The 19,281-nt window shown below is 37.0% G+C and overlaps 1 protein-coding gene across 2 annotated transcripts in view; it reads left to right on the top strand.

Moving 5' to 3' along the window:
• PHIP (pleckstrin homology domain interacting protein) overlaps positions 1 to 19,281 on the top strand; it is a 121,611-nt gene that overhangs the window by 27,313 nt on the left and 75,017 nt on the right. For both annotated transcript variants that reach the window (XM_060205423.1, XM_060205422.1), the window contains exons 8-13: positions 9,444 to 9,665; positions 9,955 to 10,055; positions 13,981 to 14,051; positions 17,044 to 17,144; positions 17,237 to 17,277; positions 18,535 to 18,633. In XM_060205423.1, coding sequence (XP_060061406.1) covers positions 9,444 to 9,665; positions 9,955 to 10,055; positions 13,981 to 14,051; positions 17,044 to 17,144; positions 17,237 to 17,277; positions 18,535 to 18,633 — 635 coding nt within the window. The remainder of the gene's footprint in view (positions 1 to 9,443; positions 9,666 to 9,954; positions 10,056 to 13,980; positions 14,052 to 17,043; positions 17,145 to 17,236; positions 17,278 to 18,534; positions 18,634 to 19,281) is intronic.

Below are 19,281 nucleotides of genomic sequence, written 5' to 3'. Positions count from 1 at the left end.
ACACCTGCAGCACTGCTTCACCATTTTTGAAGCTTTCCTCTCCAGGTGGGGGCTGGGGGCTTGAACCCAGGTCCTTGAGCATTATAACATGTATGCTCTACTAGGTGCACTACCGCCCGGCCCCCTAGGATAATTTTTCTATGAGTGATGGTAGGAAATGTTCTGAGCATATTTAATTTGCTTTGATTATTTAGTCTACCTTGTACCTCCTTTAATATATCTGATGTTAATTGTCAGAGAAGCTCCTTGAGTTTATCTGTTATTCACTGTTTTTAACTTGTTGAATGGCAAAATACAGGGCTTTTCAACTTTTAGGGGAGAAAAATCACTTTAGGAAATATTTTGGTCTGGGAGGTGGTGCAGTGGATAAAGCATTACACCCTCAAGCATGACATCCTGAGTTTAATCCCTGGCAGGAAATATTTCTATTTATTTTTAGACCCCTTCACTACTATATCCACTGAGCATACTGCTTGCTTCACTATTATCATTGTACTTGTAATTAAGTACTGCCTTGATTGTTGAAGGTATGTACTCATTCACAAGGTCTTTAATTTCTTTTGAAATAAAGGAATGGAAGTTAAATTGGAAATTCCTGTCTCATTTTGAAGAGAGGAGCTGCACATTTAAGCCAGTTGTGACAATTATAGGTTTTTCTCTTCAGTCAATATGTTTGTAAAGTGAGATCTAGTTTTATCTACATCTCCTGTATCCATATATCTAGATAATTTGTAAGATGGCTAAACAGTAGGATTTGGGAAACCTTATTTCCCCCTCTTGACCAGAGCACTTCTCAGTTCTGGCTTATGGTGATGCAGGGAGGACTTGACCTGTGACTTCAGGTCCAGAGCCCCAGTTAAAAAAGTCATTTTACATAGCCATTATACTATCTCGCCTGACTATGTGGGATATATTTTTGTATGAATCTATTCCTTGGCTCTGATGCATTTCAGACATTTATAGACAATTTTCCACATGAATACTCTTCTCTTTGACCTCCTCTCTTATATCCCATTATTTTGTATGAAGCATGTGAAAATTTTAGAACCTTCTGACAGGTTTGTATTTTCAGAGTGGAGAATAGGTATCACAATAATGAATTTCCCTCAGTTAGTAATTAAAAATTACATTTAACCTTTCAAGTTCAGCTTACTAACACTTAAATTCCTCTACCAAAACATAAAATAAAGTTTGCATTCCTGATTTTTAAAAGAACTTCTTCATGGCCTGGACCATGACACACCTGGTTAAGTACACATTTTACCATGTGCAAGGCTCTGGGTTCAACACACCCCACCCCGTACCCAGAGAGATAGTATAACTACTAAATCAGATTGGTACATTAATTCTCTTGCGAAAAAAAGAAATTAACTTGTTTTTAGAATCATTGCCTCCAGTAATATCTACCAAAAGAAAGCAGAGTTAATGACTTTTTCTCAGTAATAAGTCATTCAGTTCTAACATAGATGTATGTTGAGGACCATAGACAAAGACAGCCTGCCCCCCACCTTTTTAAAAAACATTAAAATGTGTCTCTTAAGAGTTAAGGCAAAAGTATATTTTATTTTTTGTAAATGCAATAAGTTAAACTAAAGGATAGTTTAGGCATCCCTTTAGTGAACTTTAATCTTTTATGAGCAGGACAATGCTCTAAATTTACTGTGTAGAAATGAAAGGCAAAATATTTGTTGCCAGAGCATTCACATGTGTTCAGCAGAAAATACTGATACAGTGTGGTCAGAAGTTTGATAGAGGTTACACTACATACTGAAGTAGCAGAGAGTGAGGTACCTAATCCAGTGTATGGTAGGAAATTTACTAGGGAAGCAGTGCCTCAGCTGAGACATTTATAAATTTTGGGAAAGCTTAACAACGTGTAATGTAGGAGAGGCAAAGAATGAATAAAAGATCATCAGTAAGCAAACTCTGAAGTGTTGGTGGGGACAAAACACCAGGCTTTCTCTGACATACTAAGGAATGGGTTTCTTTCCTGCAGGCCATGGAGAGAAAATGACAGATTTAGACAGACGAGTGAGTAGAATTTATTTTTTTAATGATCCCTTTGACACTATTATAGAATTATATTGAAACTAAGTCTACATACAGTGGCATTGCTGAAAAGGTTTTAGCATTGATCGATGAGAGAAATCATGATTATCTGAATAGTCAAGTGTCACATTGGCTGTAAGGGATGAAATTACTAGGTTAAAACTAAATCTCTAGAATTTAAGATATTCATTTGAATGTAGAAAGAATTGAGAGGTATCTGCATGGTCATCATGTTTCTGGTTGTTTTTATTTAATTTTTTTAATTTTAATTTTTTTAAACCAGTGCACTGATCAGCTCTGGCTTGTGGTGCCTGGGATTGAACCTGAGGACTTCAGAGCCTCGGCCATAAGGGTCTCTTGGCATACATGGGGATCATGTTTCTAATATATGAATGGTTAGAATGTCCTGTTACTCACTGAATATGGAAATTGGTTATATTATCTTCTCTGTGTTACATATTAATGCTGAACTTCACTTTTTTTTAAATCACCTTATTGAGGAAAATGATTTATAAGAATATAGTTTCTTATTTCTCTGTGATAGGTATCTGCATAGCACATCCACTACCAGTGGACGCCTTCCTCCAGCATTATGCACAGGGTCCCGAATAGCCCCTCTATCCCCTTCTGCCTCCCCTCTTTTTAGGGTGCTTGACTGTGCTGCAGAAGTTTCACCTTGCATTCCCCCTTTCTTTATGTTTGAAGTTTTTTTTTTTGTTAATCACTTGATAGTGGGTGGCACTACATCTAGTTTAAGATTCACCTTGTATTTCCCTTTCTTTTTAATTTAATTTAATTAATAAAAAAAATACTAGGGATTTGCACAGTTATAATCATGGGTTGTAATTCCACACTGTTCCCATCACCAGAGTTCTGTGTCCTTATCCCCTCTCTAGCAGATAGTGCAATTAAGTTCACAGATGTATGTTAACTTTATACCTCTATCTATCATCTATCTATCTATCTATCTATCTATCTATCTATCTATCTATCTATTTTTACCCTTTTTTCCCCCTACGGCCTTTACTTCCTAAGTCACATCTACACCTATTACTACTGTCAAGTAACCTCTCTCTTTCCTCTTTTTTCTCATATAAGGGACATAGAGCTGGATTTCTTCTGGTGTTTTCCAGATTGGCATTCCTTTCAGTTATGGTATAAGAGAATCTTGGTGACAAATATTTCAGGTCCCTACGAAATTGTGGTCCAGATCCTTCTCTCTGGCCAGTTTCCCCCTATTTTTTCCACACTCCCAGGGGGGGCTTTTAAACCAAAATTACAGCAGAGTTCTGCCTTCTGTAATTGCTTTCCCACTGGACAGGGAGGTGACAGGTCAATCCATAACCCCGGCCTGTAGGAGTCAGGTAGGGCTCTGCATTGATCTGACCTGGGGCCCATGTATATTCATATTTAATACAGGAGTCTTTAAGACCTGAGTCCCTCCCTGTCAGTCTGAGCTCAGAGTCCTAGGTCAGAACCTTCTAGGCTGTGCTCATTTTAAGAACAGCCTTCTTTAAGTGGCAGAATAGGGTGACCCATCCTCTCTTGGAGAGTGGGGCAGTCTTTACCATTGCTAGTTCATAGTAGAGGTAAGATGGCACAACATCTAGTTAAAAGTTTCACCCTGTATTTCTACTCCCCCTCTTTTTTAAATGTATCTTATGAATTTTTTTTTCTCACTTTTGATAAGGGGTGAGACAGAGAGAGAGTGAGAGAAAAGGAGAGACACTGACGTACTACTCATGAAGCTGTTTATTATTTCTGATAGCTGATTGTAGTATTTTATTTATTATTTATTATTTTTGCCACCAGGGTTATTGCTCGGACCTGATACCAGCACTATAAATCCACCATGCCTGGTGGCCATTTCCCCCCATTTTTCCTCCTCTCAGTTTTGTTTGCTAGGAAAGAGAAATTAAGAGGGATGGGGAAATAGAGATGAAGTTATAAAGAAAGATACCTACAGACCTGCTCCACTGCTTCTGCAGTTTACGCTCTGCAGGTGGGGAATGGGTGCTTAAACCTTGGTCCTTGTGTCAGTAGTATTGTATTAAAGCATAAAAAAGAGTTTTGTTTTTTTTTTAATTATTTAGAGCAAGAGAGGAGTACCACTAGTTGAGAATAAGGAATAGCTGCCTACTGGGGCCCTAGTCTGGGAGTCTTGAGATTCCCAAACATACATGATGGGCCTAGACCTCAAATAAATTCCTTTCTCCATTGTTACTGGTCATCTCTATTAGGAACAACAAAATAGACCCCTTTGTGGGCCCCCATAGGACCTTGCCCTCAACTTGGATCAACAACAGTAGAGAATGTTCCGTCCTCCGAAGGGAGGTCAGACAGCAAACTCTGTGCTACACCTGAGGAAGATGGGTCCTGATATTGGGAAAGCTTGGAATGTTCCTATTCATGACCACAGAATGTGAGCTCAAACCTACAGGGATGCAGAGGTCACATAGGCTCCTAAGTTGAATATGAGCCCCAGACCAGATAAAATCGATAGGGTTTACAGTCAACAATATTTATACACCTTTCTCATATTTGGAAGCTACTCTCTTCCCTGATCCAGCTTTCTGATCCCTTTTCCAACCATAACAATATCATCTCCCCAGTCCATAACTTGGATCCACCAGCATATCAGATTTCAGGCTCGGGGAAAAAAAAACAAAAACTAGTATAGCCACAGGCCCTTTGGAATATAACTAAAATATGCCTACTAGCTATTTACAAAATGGAGGACCCCCCCCCCCCACACACACACACACTCTTTATCTGCACTATTTCAGCCTTTAGGTTCATGATTAGTCAACAACTTGTTTGGCTTTATATATTAACTCTTTTCAGCCACCAGGTTCCAGATGCTAGCATGATGCCAACCAGACCTCCCTTGAAAGACAACCCTACAAATGTCCTGAGCTCCTATTCCCCAGAACCCCGCCCCACTAGGGAAAGAGAGAGGCAGGCTGGGAGTATGGATTGACCTGTCAACACCCATGTTCAGCGGGCAAGCAGTTACAGAAGCCAGACCTTCCACCTTATGCATCCCACAATGACCTCGGCTCCAAACTCCCAGAGGGTTAAAGAATAGGAAAGTTATCAAGGGAGAGGATGGGATACGGAGTTCTGGTGGTGGGAATTGTGTGCAGTTGTACCCCTCTTATCCTATGGTTTTGTCCGTGTTTCCTTTTTATAAAATAAACAAATAAATAAGTAAGTAAATAAAAGAAGCCGCTGCCTGAGAAAGCATTGAAACATTAATTTTAATATGTGTTGTTTCATAAAAACCAGAGGAGTAATATTTCATGAATGAGCAAAACCCAAGGTAAATTTAGAACTTAAGATATACTTTGGATATAGAAGAATGTGAAAATAAAAATTTTGGTACTATTTTTGAAAGTGTAATTTGAAAGTTGTTTCTTTTTTAAAAAATATTTATGTATTTAATTTCTTGTTGTTGCCCTTGTTTTTTTTTTAATATTTTATTTTATTTATTCCCTTTTGTTGCCCTTGTTTTTTTTTTTTTTATTGTTGTAGTTGTCGTTGTTGGCTAGGACAGAGAGAAATGGAGAGAGGAGGGGAAGACAGAGAGGGGGAGAGAAAGATAGACACCTGCAGACCTGCTTCACTGCCTGTGAAGCGACTCCCCTGCAGGTGGGGAGCCGGGGTTCGAACCGGGATCCTTATGCCGGTCCTTGTGCGTTGCCCTTGTTTTTATTGTTATTGTAGCTATTGTTGTTGTCGTCGTTGTTGGATAGAGAAATGGGGCGGAGAGATAGATAGACACCTGCAGACCTGCTTCACCACCTGTGAAGTGACTCCCCTGCAGGTGGGGAGCGGGGGCCCTTGAACCAGGATCCTTATGCCGCTCCTTGCGCTTTGCGCCACGAGCTTAACCCGCTGCGCTACCACCCAACTCCCGAAAATTGTGTGTTTTTGTAAGTTCTGGGAGATAAAGTCTGAATAATAGAAAATGTTCAGTCATGAATATTTGGTAGTGGTGGGAACAGTTTATAGTATGATACTTTAGAGGAAGAAAAGTGTATGTAAAACTGGGTCAAAGGAAAGGAGTTAAGAACAAACTTAAGGTATGAGAAGAGACCACTGATAGGCACTGATCTTCCAGAAGAATAGATGAAGCTAGGTATATCGAGAGCAGTTATGGTTAATTGAATTCATAGCAAACAGATCTTATTTTTCAATATGAAATTGTTTGAAGGTCTTACTTAGGGAATAGGACTGGATTCTAGAAATGAAAAATAAAACTCAATAGGAGAAGAATGATGTAGGTAGTGTGTAGAAAATAAAAAGTGGATTTCGGAGTTTTCACGTTGCTGATTTTGTGGGCTTGTCTTCTTTTCTATAAAGCTACTTGACATCTTGGGAGTAGGATTATAGCAAATGATGAATAAGATACAAGGTTAGTCATGGTTGGTAAGGTAAAAAGGGTGACAGACAATTGGGCATATATAAAAATGATTTACATTGAAGCTTAGGGTACTAAGGCAGAGAAGTGTGATTGGTTAGAAAGAAAATCAGGGAGTCGGGCGGTAGCGCAGTGGGTTCAGCACAAGTAGCACAAAGCACAAGGACTGGAGTGAGGATCCTGGTTCGAGCCCCTGGATCCCCACCTGCAGGGGAGTCTCTTCACAGGTGGTGAAGCAGGTCTACAGGTGTCTGTCTTTCTCTCCCCCTCTCTGCCTTCCATTCCTCTCTCCGTTTCTTTCTGTCCTATCCAACAATGACGACATCATCATCAACAACAATAATAACTACAACAATAAAGCAAGGGCAACAAAAGGAAATAAATAAAAATAATTTTAAAAAATTAAAAAAAAAAGAAAATCAATGGCCTCTTCTTGAAGAAATACTGAACTAAAGTTAAAAGCAATTCTAACTGCATTAAGAGAAGATTACCTTTTAGCTAGAATAAGAAAATCGCATTGAGGGGCCAGGCAGTGCCCAAGGACCCAGGTTCAAGCCTCTGATCCCCACCTGCAAAGGGAAAGCTTCATGAGTAGTGAAGCAGGGTTGTAGGTTTCTTTCCCTTTCCCTGTCTTAACTCCCCCCTCCCCTCAATTCCTCTCTGCTTCTATCCAGTAATAAATAAATAAACATTAAAAATAGGAAAAAAAAAGAAAGAAATCACATATATTTAACATTTAATTCTGTCAAATAATTAAAGTTTTTGATGTATGCAGCTGTTAGTAATAAGTAACAAGTAAAATTAGAATTTGTTTATTTTACAAGGAATGCCAAAAGCAAGACATTATGTTTAAATATTTTTATGACAAAGTAGTAATTTCTGTTGTTCTTTTTTTCTATTTTTGATATTTCCTTTTTACCAAGGAATGGTTTCCAGCTCTTACTGTGTAAATTGTTTATGTGAGCAGAAGTAACCTCTTGTACTGTTTCCAAATGTATATAATTTTCTGCTTGCAGAAGTCAACCCTTAACATTTACTGTTCTGTCATATAAAGTACTTTCTTCACTAGTGAACAGTTCAAATTGTTGTCACTTTTTATCTTCTAATATAAATAAATACATAAATATTTAATTTCCTCCCTTTCATGTTGCCTTTTCTAAAGTGTTGTGTTTGGTGTTTATAGATTTCAGGTTTTGCTTCAGCTTGTACGTACCATCTGAGTGATTTGAATACCCTGTCACTGAACTTGTTTCATAAGCTTGCTTACTATTTCTTACTACTGATTGGGTAGGAGAATTTTTTCCCTTCTAGATTTTAAGGTGAATTTTAATAGTCAAGTACATGACAAGTAGAAAGCTATGTTATAGAGAACTGGAAACTTTTTTTACCAGAAAGAACATCAAAGCTAAATATGCAAGACATTACATAGTCTCTGTACAGAGAGAATGACAATATTTGTTCTTACTCATCTGAATTTTTTTTTTCTTTCTAAGAGTCTATAGTTTTCCAAAAGGATCCAGAAAATAGGAACTTTTTGGAAAGGGGAAAAAAATATTAAGAGAAATAATAGTGTAAATGTGTGATTTAGTTTTGTTTCTCTGTCCAAAGCTATAGAGCATATTGTTTTAAAGGCACATGGTTTTACCATTGTATCTGTCTCTCTATAGATATGTCAGTCCCTGTTTTGTAGAAACATTGCCCTTTCTTACTAACTCTTCCACAAACAATAATTATACTGATTTGTCTCTTGGTAGAGCTATGTTGCTCTGCACTGACCTGATATTTTAACACAAAGATTTTGTAAATTTACAGTAAAATTTTGCTTGAGAATTTTAAGTTCCTAAACCTATACATTCTTGGTCATCATTAAATACCCATGAAAATACCCATTCATTTCATCGTGATTTCTTTGTTGTTGTTCAGGTGTGGTATAAAAAAAGAAGAAAATTCATACATTATAGCATATAATTACTTTTCACAGTAATCCTACAAATTTTATAGTAATAAAAAGGAAGATAGTGATCCAGTGCAGATTTATTTGTTTGGTGATTAATCATAATTTAGTATGTAACTTACTTAAAACAGTGACTTTCAAAGAAACAGTTTAAATTTTGAACCTAATTATGATTACATAAAAGAAATAGTTGAATAAGTGCTTTCAACTTTTTTTTTTTTGATTCAGCAAATACCTAATACACTTCACTTCGCATATCCTAGGTGGTATTACAGATTAGCTTTCTGAAATCATAGCCTAGTACAGCTCCTTATCATAGCTCACAGTAGGATCACACTCATCTCCACGATAGCTGTTCTATTCTGATCTTTGTTTTTCGATATAGCCTCAGTTCTGGCACTCATTCTCTCCTGCCTATGCTATTTTCAGCTATCAAATAGTCATACTTTGTAGCCTAATTCACACTGATCTCAGATGGTCTTTGGAAGCAACACATCTGATCCTGATAACTACCTGCTTGGTAATCTTAAGTGATCACTATTAAACTATCATTTCCTTAATATGCCATTAAATGTCCTTCAGATTTTCTCCTGATTTCATCTTTATCCCTTCACTTCATACTCTTAAGTATGGTCCTTGTTGGCATTTTCATGCCTTCCATCACACTTTACTCTGTAATTGCCACATGAAATATTTGTTCTTTGTTAAAAAATACAAGCATTATTAGAGTAAGATTGAGATGCTACCACCTACAGAAGTAACAATAGTAGGTAATCCATTTATAGCTTTTAACCAACACCCCTGTCAGGTATGCAGATCTTGCAGAGGAACAGTAAGCATGTATGACTTGCCTAAAGTCAAGCACTTAGAAGGTAAACGTTTGACTCTGGTCTATTCAGAGGTACTACAGTAGGTTGTCTCTTCATCTTTTCATGATCAGAGCCAATTTCATATGAAATAATTTTTTTTTTAAAAGTGTGTAGAGTTAATTTTCGTGACATCCATTCTTATTTCAAGGGTTCTGATGACTGCCTTGTGAAAATCTGGGCAACAGATGATGGGAGGTTATTAGCAACTTTAAGAGGACATGCTGCTGAAATATCAGACATGGCTGTAAATTATGAAAATACCATGATAGCAGCTGGAAGTTGCGATAAAATGATTCGAGTGTGGTGTCTTCGAACTTGTGCTCCTTTGGCTGTTCTTCAGGGCCACAGTGCATCTATAACATCACTACAGGTAATTGTTTTAATCCCTGTAATGTCTTTTTTGTGTTTATAATAAAGGCATCCTTTAGGAAGTTAATTTTATAATTAACTGTATGAAACCAACAAAAGTCACAAAGGAACACTTCTGCTTTCTTTATTAATATATGGACATTACAGTAGAAATTCATATAGTTGTCATGGCATTTGGCAATTCTGGATATTTTTTAACTGCTAATTGCTCTTTACAGGGTAAATCTAATTTTATTATTATTTAGACTCTGTCATTCATACAGACTCTTTTCCTTTTGATTGTTTTGCAGTTCTCACCATTGTGCAATGGCTCAAAGAGATATCTTTCTTCTACTGGAGCAGATGGCACTATTTGCTTTTGGCTGTGGGATGCTGGAACCCTCAAAATAAAGTCAGTTGTTCTTTTATTATGTATAATAAATGGATTTAATTAGTGATTGACATTGTGAAAATATGAACGAATCAGCAGTGGAATAAATTAACTTTTTTCTTTATAAGTAAATAGTAGAAATTCATCTTGACTCTTAACTGACCTTTTTTCCCCATGATTTTCATGGTTCCTCCGATTTTTCATGCCTCAAAATAAGTTCTTAATCATATCAATGTAGGTTAATTCAGCCTCCCCTCTGACTCATATTAGCACTTTATATTTGTGCTTTCACCTCAGTTATTATCTTGGTATATTTGTGCTTTCACCTCAATTATTATATATATATATGGAGAGAGAGAGACAGAGAGAGATGACTGGTCAGCATATCCATGGATTAATGTAACTGAAACAAAAAATGGTAAAATGACTTTCTTGTACTTAAAGCAAAAAAGTTTATATGTTTTTTCTTTTTTATTGTTTTTATTATCTTTATTTTATTTGATAGAGACAGAAATCAAGAGGGAATGGGTTGATCGAGAGAGAGAGAGAGACACCTGCAACACTGCTTCAGCACTTGCAAAGCTTTCCCCCTGCAGGTAGGGATCAGGGGCTCAATCAAACCTGAGTCCTTACACACTGTAATGTGTGTGCTCAACCAGGTGTGCCACCACTTGGGCCCTCAAAAAAGCTTTAATGACCAGAAATGGAACTCTTCTCTGCTCTTTGGCCCTATTCTATTTGTCGCAGGCTATCTCTGCTGTTTATCTAGTAAGGAATAGTGCTAAACTTAGCCATAGATAGTTTATGAATCAGGAGATGGTGTGTCTAGTGGTTGTACAGTGTTAAAATTGCCATCTCTATGCTCTAAAGATTGAATGTAATTTATTATTGTTACTATTATTTACTGCATTTTTAGGGATCAGGTCTCAGGTCTGCCCTGCTCATGCAAGGCATATGCTCCTGACACTGAGCCATGTCCCCAGTTCAGTTTCTATGAGCAAGACCTGAGTCTTCTCCACTATTCATTCAGGTTTTTTTTTTTTTTTTTTGGCTTTATTACTCTCTCATATGATGCTGAGAAGATCAGACCAAGATTTTCATGCATGGAAGGATAGCTTTCTACTTTTGTATCATGTTCCTGACCCTAGAGTTACAGTTTAGATTAGAAAGTATATCTTAACAATTAGTTCTTAAAAAATTTCAACCCAAGTTGAACTATCTAACAAAATAATTTTTATATATCTTTGATATTTTTAAACAGTAGTGTTTAGATAATAGCTTATGTATGTGTATATATCTGTAGAGAAAAATAAGAGATAATGGCAATTCGCGTAGCATAAATTGGCTTGGTAAATGGTTTGAGAAGCAGTTTGCAATTAAAAAATATTCTTGGAGAAAGCAAATTATCTTCACTTTGGTTTCACTCTGAATATTTGGAATATTAAAATATTTTTATATTTAGATAAAAATTTAAATATTTTACTAATGTGAGTGAACAGTAGTAGCAGTTAATTTTTTTTCCTTCTGATTTAACTTATGTCCATTCCTATCTTGTTTTCATGTCATTTTTTTTTCTTACTATCAGGGTTTTTGTAGGGAGTTGTTGCTAGCACTATGAATCCACTGCTCCTGGGAGCCTCCCCCCTTTAATTTCATAGGACGTATAGAAATTGAGAGGAAAGGGGGAAGTTACAGAAGGAGAAAGAAGGACACCTGCAGCCTTCTTTACCACTCAAAGTTTCCCCCCATAGGTGGGTTGCAGAGGCTCAAACCTGGTTGTTTGCACATGGTAACTTGTGTGCTCAGTCAGGAGTATCACATCCGGGCCCCCTCATCTTGTTTTCTGAGAGCAGAAAATATGACTAGCAATCTTCAGATTAAAATAGAAATAAAAATTGCTTTATGAAATTACACTCATTTTAAGCTTTTTGAGGATTACATTAAGAAGTGTAATATTTTTTTTCCTGATTCTTGAAAAATGAATTTTTCTATGTAAGATGATGTTTTTCAGAATTGTTTATGTAGAATCACCCATACATCCTAACAGGTACACCCCCCCCACACACACACACACACATAAATGTGTTTTTTATATAGAATCAGTCTGGAAATCTGTATGAATTTCCTTCTGTCTTCTACTTAGTGTTTTTATCATAGGAATTTATAGTAATTTTAATAGGGGTGTGTGGGGGCAATGGAGGAGTACTAGAACCCTGCACATGTGTAGTTCCATCACTTCTGTACAGACTTAACTCATTCTCTTTCTTTCAGAATGAGAGTAAGGGTGGTGGTGGTGGTAGGGAGAAACCATAGCACTGGATCTTCTCCAATCCTATGAGTCTTAAATGGTGCTTTTCATGTTTTTTACTCTGAGAGAGCGAAGGGATAGGCAGAATGAAAGGAGAGACAGCACAGTATTGGTTTACTGTCGAAGGAAATTCATCAGTATTATCCTTGATACTCTTAGGTGTTGCTGGAATTAGAGCACAGGTTCACACTCTGCCTAGTAAGCTATCTCCTGGCCCCAGCTAATAGTTTGTTTTTTGCTGTGCTCTGTGTCACTGAAAAAAATAGTCCTATTGCTCAGAATATATAATTGATATGAAACAATTTATACATTGTTTTCCTGAATGATGATAAGATTAAAACTGATGGTGGATACTATGAACTCTGAAAAATGTTCAGTATTCTCCAGCTGAGGACTAATTTTTTTGAGTTTCTGGGTTTTTTTGTTGTTGATGTTAGTATTCTGAGAAAAACTCAAACTGTATATTTTTTGTATTTTTATTTATTTATTTATTGAATAGAGACAGCCAGAAATTGAGAGAAAGGGGAAGATAGAGAAAGAGCAAGAGAGTCAGAGACACCTGCAGCCCTGCTTCACCACTTGCGATGCTTTCCTTCTGCAAGTGGGGAGCGGGGCTTCAAACCAGGTTCTTGCACATTATAACAAGTGTGCTTAAAGGTGCGCCACCACCTGGCCCCCTCAAACTGTATGTTAAGAAGGACTTAATCAGTGATAAATGGCTAGTGATTGTAACGATCACTAGCATTGGTGCTGATCACCTATAAAATCTGTAATTAATTTCTTTAATATGGTTGACTGTGACATTAAGAACTTGATGTTATTAGTGTCAATATATGTAGTTTATAATACAAATATGCAGAGTAGATATAACTGTGACCTTTATTCTGTGAATGAGTGTTTTGAGTGAGCATTATAGTCAAATAGCCTTTAATTTTCATTAGGATAAATCTGGGAGTATTATTATTATTTGTAGTCTTAACAGCCATTCTTTGTTATACTAGAAGCTAACAGGAGGAGATATTTAATTAACAGTAGTGGAAAAGTTTTAGCTATATACAGTTCTTCAGAGAAGCTCACATTTTGGTAGTGTGTTCATATTTACAAATAATTTTGTCATATGACTCTGCATTACTATTGTATGAAAACCTCAAGAAGCTGCTAAGTTTGGTTAGAAGTGTAATTAATAGCTACATGCCTTGTGTAATAGTGACTTTGGGATTCTCTTATTTGTGGATTTCTGTGTAATCTAGAGCTCCTGCCGAATATATTGATTATGACATAGTGGCTTCAATATGTTTTTGAAGGTAGCCTTAGATTATTTTACTTTTGATTTTTTTTTTGTGGTAAACTTTTGTAGAAGATAATTTCTAGTGATAAACATTTATGTATATATATTTTAATTTGTATTTGTTTATTGATGGATAGAGACAAATTAAGAGGGGAGGGAAAGTAGTAGAGGGAGGTGGGGGGGAGGACAGGCTTACAGCACTGCATCACTGAGAATGAAGCTTTCCCTCTGGCGATGGGGAACTGGGACTTGAACCAGGAGCCTTGTGCACTATGACGTGTGGTCAACCAGGCATAGGACCATCTGACCCTATCCTGATGACATCTTAAATTCCTTTGTTTGTTTTGTAGTCCAAGACCTACAAAATTTACAGAACGACCTCGGCCTGGAGTTCAAATGATCTGTTCTTCATTTAGCGCTGGTAAGATTTTTTTCCCCCCTCCCCAATATTTTGCTTACTGTTAATCATAAAGATTTTAGTGAAACAAAATTTAGGAAAATATTCTTATGTTACAAATTATAGTCTCATACAGATACTAGAGGATGATCTTGAATTAATTTAGAAACATTTGAATTCAGGTTTTATGTACATGTAGCTAATTTTTTTGTTTTTTAGAAATCAGTAAGTAATACACTAATAAAATCAAACAATAGAATCAAATAAACAAAATGGAGACTGTTTAAGAATAAATTTTGGTATAATTTTTGGAAGAGGTATTTTTTTAAAAAAATATTATTTATAAAAAGGAAACACTGACAAAAAACTGTAGGATAAGAAGGGTACAACTCCACACAGTTGCCACCACCAGAACTCCGTATCCCATCCCTTCCCCTGATAACTTTCCTATTCTTTATCCCTCTGGGAGTATGGACCCAGGGTCACTATGGGGTGCAGAAGGTGGAAGGTCTGGCTTCTGCAATTGCTTCCCCGCTGAACGTGGGTGTTGGCAGGTTGATCCATACTCCCAGCCTGTCAAAGAGAGGTATTTTAAATGTTATATCTTTATAGATTTTGGAGGTACTTCCTAGGTAGGTAAAATAAATTTGATACTTAAGCACCTTTATTCATTATTTTTCTCCATATTGTTCTTAGTTAATATTTAGGAGTAGTTATCTCAGACTGGTGAAATAGCTCATTTGGGTCGTGTACTGCCATGCCAAGTTGTTGAGCCTTGCTTGAGCATTATCATCACTATCATTGAAGGATGAATACATGCATTACCATGCTCATGAGTGCAGTGGAGGGGAGGACAGAATTTTGTGAGCAGTGGAGCAATACTGCAGGTGTCTTTACTCTTTGTCTCTCTCTTCCTATCCTTTTCTGTCTCACTTTGTATCAAAAAAGAAAAGAAAAAGTGGGGGGTCGGGTGGTTGTGCAGCAGGTTAAGTGCACATGGCACAAAGCTCAAGGACTGGCTCAGGGATCACAGTTTAAGCCCCTGGCTCCCCACCTGCAGGGGTGTCTCTTCACAGGTGGTGAAGTGGGTTTGCAAGTCTTTCTCTCCCCCTCTTTGTCTCCCCCTCCTCTCTCAATTTCTCTCTGTCTTATCCAACAACAATGACAGCAACAACAATGACAACGATGATGATAAACAAGAGCAACAAAGGGGAAAAATTAGCCTCTAGGAGCAGTGGATTCCTAGTGCAGGCACTGAGCCCCAGCAATAACCCTGGAGGCAAAAAAAAAAAAAAAGATAAAAAAAAAGAAAATTATCTGTGGAGAGTTGAAAATTAATGAGAATGAAATATGATAGGTTTAATGTTACTTTTTTTCATTATTTGATAGGAGAGAAATCAAGAGGGAAGGGGAGATAGGAAGAGAGACATCTGCAGCCCTGCTTCAGTGCTTGCAAAACTTCTCCCCCTACAGACAGAGAATTGGGGACTTGAATCTGGGTCATTGTACATTGTAACGTGCTGCACTCAACCCGGTACACTAGCCATTGTAACACGTGCACTCAATCCGGTACACTAGCACGTTGGCCCCATATTTAGTGATTTCAATACCAGTTCTTTCCCACATTTATTCCATTCATACTTTTATCTTTGACTTTTATAGCTGTGTTGTACTTAGGATAAGTGATTGCAAATTGATGACATACATTTTGTTTTGGCGATTTTTCTTTTAGTAGTAACACAAACACTGCCATTATGCATGCAAAGTACCCTGAGCCAAACAACACTGTTTCCAACACTGGAGGTATTGATTCTAAAAGCATAAATTGCATACAGTAGTCACTGGAATGTGAATTAGATTGTATATGCTACAAGATAGTCTTAATGAGAGTTTAGAGGAAAGCAGGCTTATTTGATTGCCCAGTTTGCACAGATGACGCACTGATAAGTTATGTCCTAAAAGCTTACAGAATTTTAAGTGGAGAGAAGTAGAACAGAAGTTTGTGTGTGTGTGTTTCCTTTTTAATTTTTTAATTTTTATTTATTTGTTCCCTTTTGTTGCCCTTATTGTTTTATTGTTGTAGTTGTTATTGTTGTTATTGATGTCATTATTGGATAGGACAGAGAAAAATGGAGAGAGGAGGGTAAGACAGAAAGGAGGAGAGAAAGACACCTGCAGACCTGCTTCACTGCCTGTAAAGTGACTCCCCTGAGGTGGGGAGCTGGGGGCACGAACTAGGATCCTTACGCAGGTCCTTGCGCTTTGTGCCACCTGCGTTTAACCCACTGTGCTACCGCCCGACTCACTATTTTCTCATGAGTGATTTTAATAATGATAATGGGGTAAGAGGGGTACAGTTCCACACAGTCTCCACCACTGGAGTTTCATATCTCATCCTCTCCATTAGCAGCTTCACTCCTCCCCTTTTTTAAAAGGAGTGTGGACCAGAGATCTTTATGGAGTTCAGAAGGTGGGAAGTCTGGCTTCTGTAATTACTTTTCCACTGGACATGAGCATTGACAAGTTCGACCATACCCCCAGCCTAGAACAGAACTTTGTAAAAACAAAATACTTGCTTATTTCTATGAGCAATACAGAAGAGGGAGGAGAGCAAGTGAGCTTCTCAGTTCTAGCATATTTGGTGCTTGGGCATTGAACTTGGTGGCTCAGCCATGCAAGTGCTTTGCTTAATAGAGACCTGTATCTGTCATCCCAAGAGAGGTACATTATCACCTCAAAGACATGATTTCTAGTGAGGATGACTAGTGATTTTAACATAAGATTATAAAGTCATTTAGTTAAATAATTTGTAGAAGGAAAACTTTTAAGATTTGTTAGCAAATGTCTTTCATAAATGTAGATTAGACGTTATTACAGATTGTATTTCCGTTACATGAATAGTTTTAGTAAGACAGTAAGCATTTAATATGTTTTGTGGTAATGTTGGTTGCTTTTTATCATCTAATTTTCAGAGATAGGAAATTGTGTTTCATTTATAAATGTAATTTTTCTTTAGGTGGAATGTTTCTGGCCACAGGAAGCACAGATCATATTATTAGAGTTTATTTTTTTGGATCAGGTCAGCCAGAGAAAATATCAGAATTGGAGTTTCATACTGTAAGTATTGGTGTAAATAATTAAATGAGTATGATTTAAATAAGTCTTATCAGCTTATGTTTAGAATCTTCTCTTTTTTTATTCACATATAGGACAAAGTTGACAGTATCCAGTTTTCCAACACTAGTAACAGGTAATATATATATAAGTATATATATATGTATATATATATATATATATATTTGCTGGTCAGATTTAAATAAAGATAAGATGTTAACTAGAATTTGTATCCAAATTAACTTCTTAAAATTAAGATCTTGGCCAAGTTTAATAGAAAGTGACTAACCTGCCTTCACATACATGTGAATCCAATTCTTTGTATTATATTTGAAATGCTGCAGGTTTATCTGGCCATTTTATATAAACGAGATTTCTGTCCACATATTCTCTGAACGTATCAGTCTGTAGCAAGACTTTCATTGGTGTTTACAAATATATCACAATTTAATGTTGGAGCAGAATTGTTTTGTTGGTCATCAGTTTTGGTAGTATTGTTTGAATCTTACTGTTATAAACTTAAGCAAAGCTTATTTAAGAACTTTGAATTCAACAGATGTTAGCCCCTCACCCTCCTCTAAGAGTTATTGCTGGAGTTCAATGCCTGCACTAGGAATTCACTGTTCCTGGAGGCCATTTTTTCCCCTTTTTTTGTTCGTTCGTTCTAATTTTTACTAGATAGAACATAGAGAAAATGAGAGAGGAAGGGGAGATAGAGGGAGAGTAAGACACCTGCAGATCGGCTTTACCACTTGTGAAGCACCCTCTTCCCCCACTCATAATTGGGGAGCTGGGCCTTGAACCTGGGCCCCTTGGTAATATGTGCTACCACCTGGCCCTATCAGGTACATTAATATTGACAAGGAAATCAGTATTTTTTAATGGTTCAAATTAATGGGCTTGAACTACTTTTGAGTTCTGTTTTGAGATGTGTTTATGAAATTTATAGTTAAAGTTTCGGGGCCTGAGTTATGGTGCAGACAGTAGATTGCATGTTACACACAAGGGTCTGCCTCCAAGCCTCCTATTCCCACCTGTTGGGGGGAAGCTTCATGAGTAATGAAGTGGTATTGTAGGAATTTCTCCTTTTCCCCCTTTCTTCTCAGTTTCTCTCTGTCCTTTCAAATAAAATAATGGTTTTTGGAAATTGTGGATTAATCTTGCACCAAGCCCGATCAGTAACCTTCATGCCAATCAAAAAGGAAAAGAAAAAGCACCTTAAAACATCATTACATTTGTAAAGGATATGCAGTATTCTGTTGTTTTAGAATTCTGTGCTAGTAACATTGAGTGTTGTTCTATGTAGTATTTTTATTAAAAACAAAAGTCTTGGAAAGTGCATTTTGGTAAAGCACATATTCTTCTTTGGGGATTTGGGTTACTTTTCATATAGGTTTGTAAGTGGAAGTCGTGATGGGACAGCACGTATATGGCAATTTAAACGAAGAGAGTGGAAGAGCATTTTATTGGATATGGCTACTCGCCCAGCAGGGTAAGAAATCATCTTTGAATATATGACATGTAAAGGTATGTTGCAAAGTTCAGTTTTGTTCAGGAGAAGGTAATGATGTGAGAATAGTAACTTTTTAGTGTTTCTAGAATATAGAACACATTTTTCTCAAGAAAGAAGATTGATCTGATGTAGCTAATGATTTTCTTTGGCTAAAAGCAATTTTCATTGCATATTACAACGGCTGTGATTTCATTGTTTTCATCAGTATTTAATACTTGTTTTTGTGAGCAGTGGTCTGATTGGAGAACTAACCATTTAGCACCTCACAACTGCAGCATTAAAGATGATAGGATGACCAGCATTGTACAGCTTTCTGGGAGTTTTACAGCAATGCTATTTATTCAAGGTCATCTACCTACTGCTAATGACTCTGGAGAGTGCTGGTCACCTGGGTTTTGTTAATCAGCAATGTAGTGTTTGCTGTCATTCATTCTTGAGTCAAACTTTTTATTTTATTAAATGCAGATTTCCTTTGATCAAACTTAATTTTTTTTTTATTATCTTTATGTATTGGGTAGAGACAGCCAGAAATTGAGAGGGGAGTGGGAGATAGGGAGAGAGAAAGAGAGATAACCTGCAGCCCTGCTTCACTTGCAAAGCTTTCCCCCTGCAGGTGGGGACTGGGAG

Source organism: Erinaceus europaeus, chromosome 13 (genome assembly GCF_950295315.1).
Source record: "Erinaceus europaeus chromosome 13, mEriEur2.1, whole genome shotgun sequence".
Classification (NCBI taxonomy): domain Eukaryota; kingdom Metazoa; phylum Chordata; class Mammalia; order Eulipotyphla; family Erinaceidae; genus Erinaceus; species Erinaceus europaeus.
This window is presented reverse-complemented; position numbering and strand designations above follow the sequence as displayed.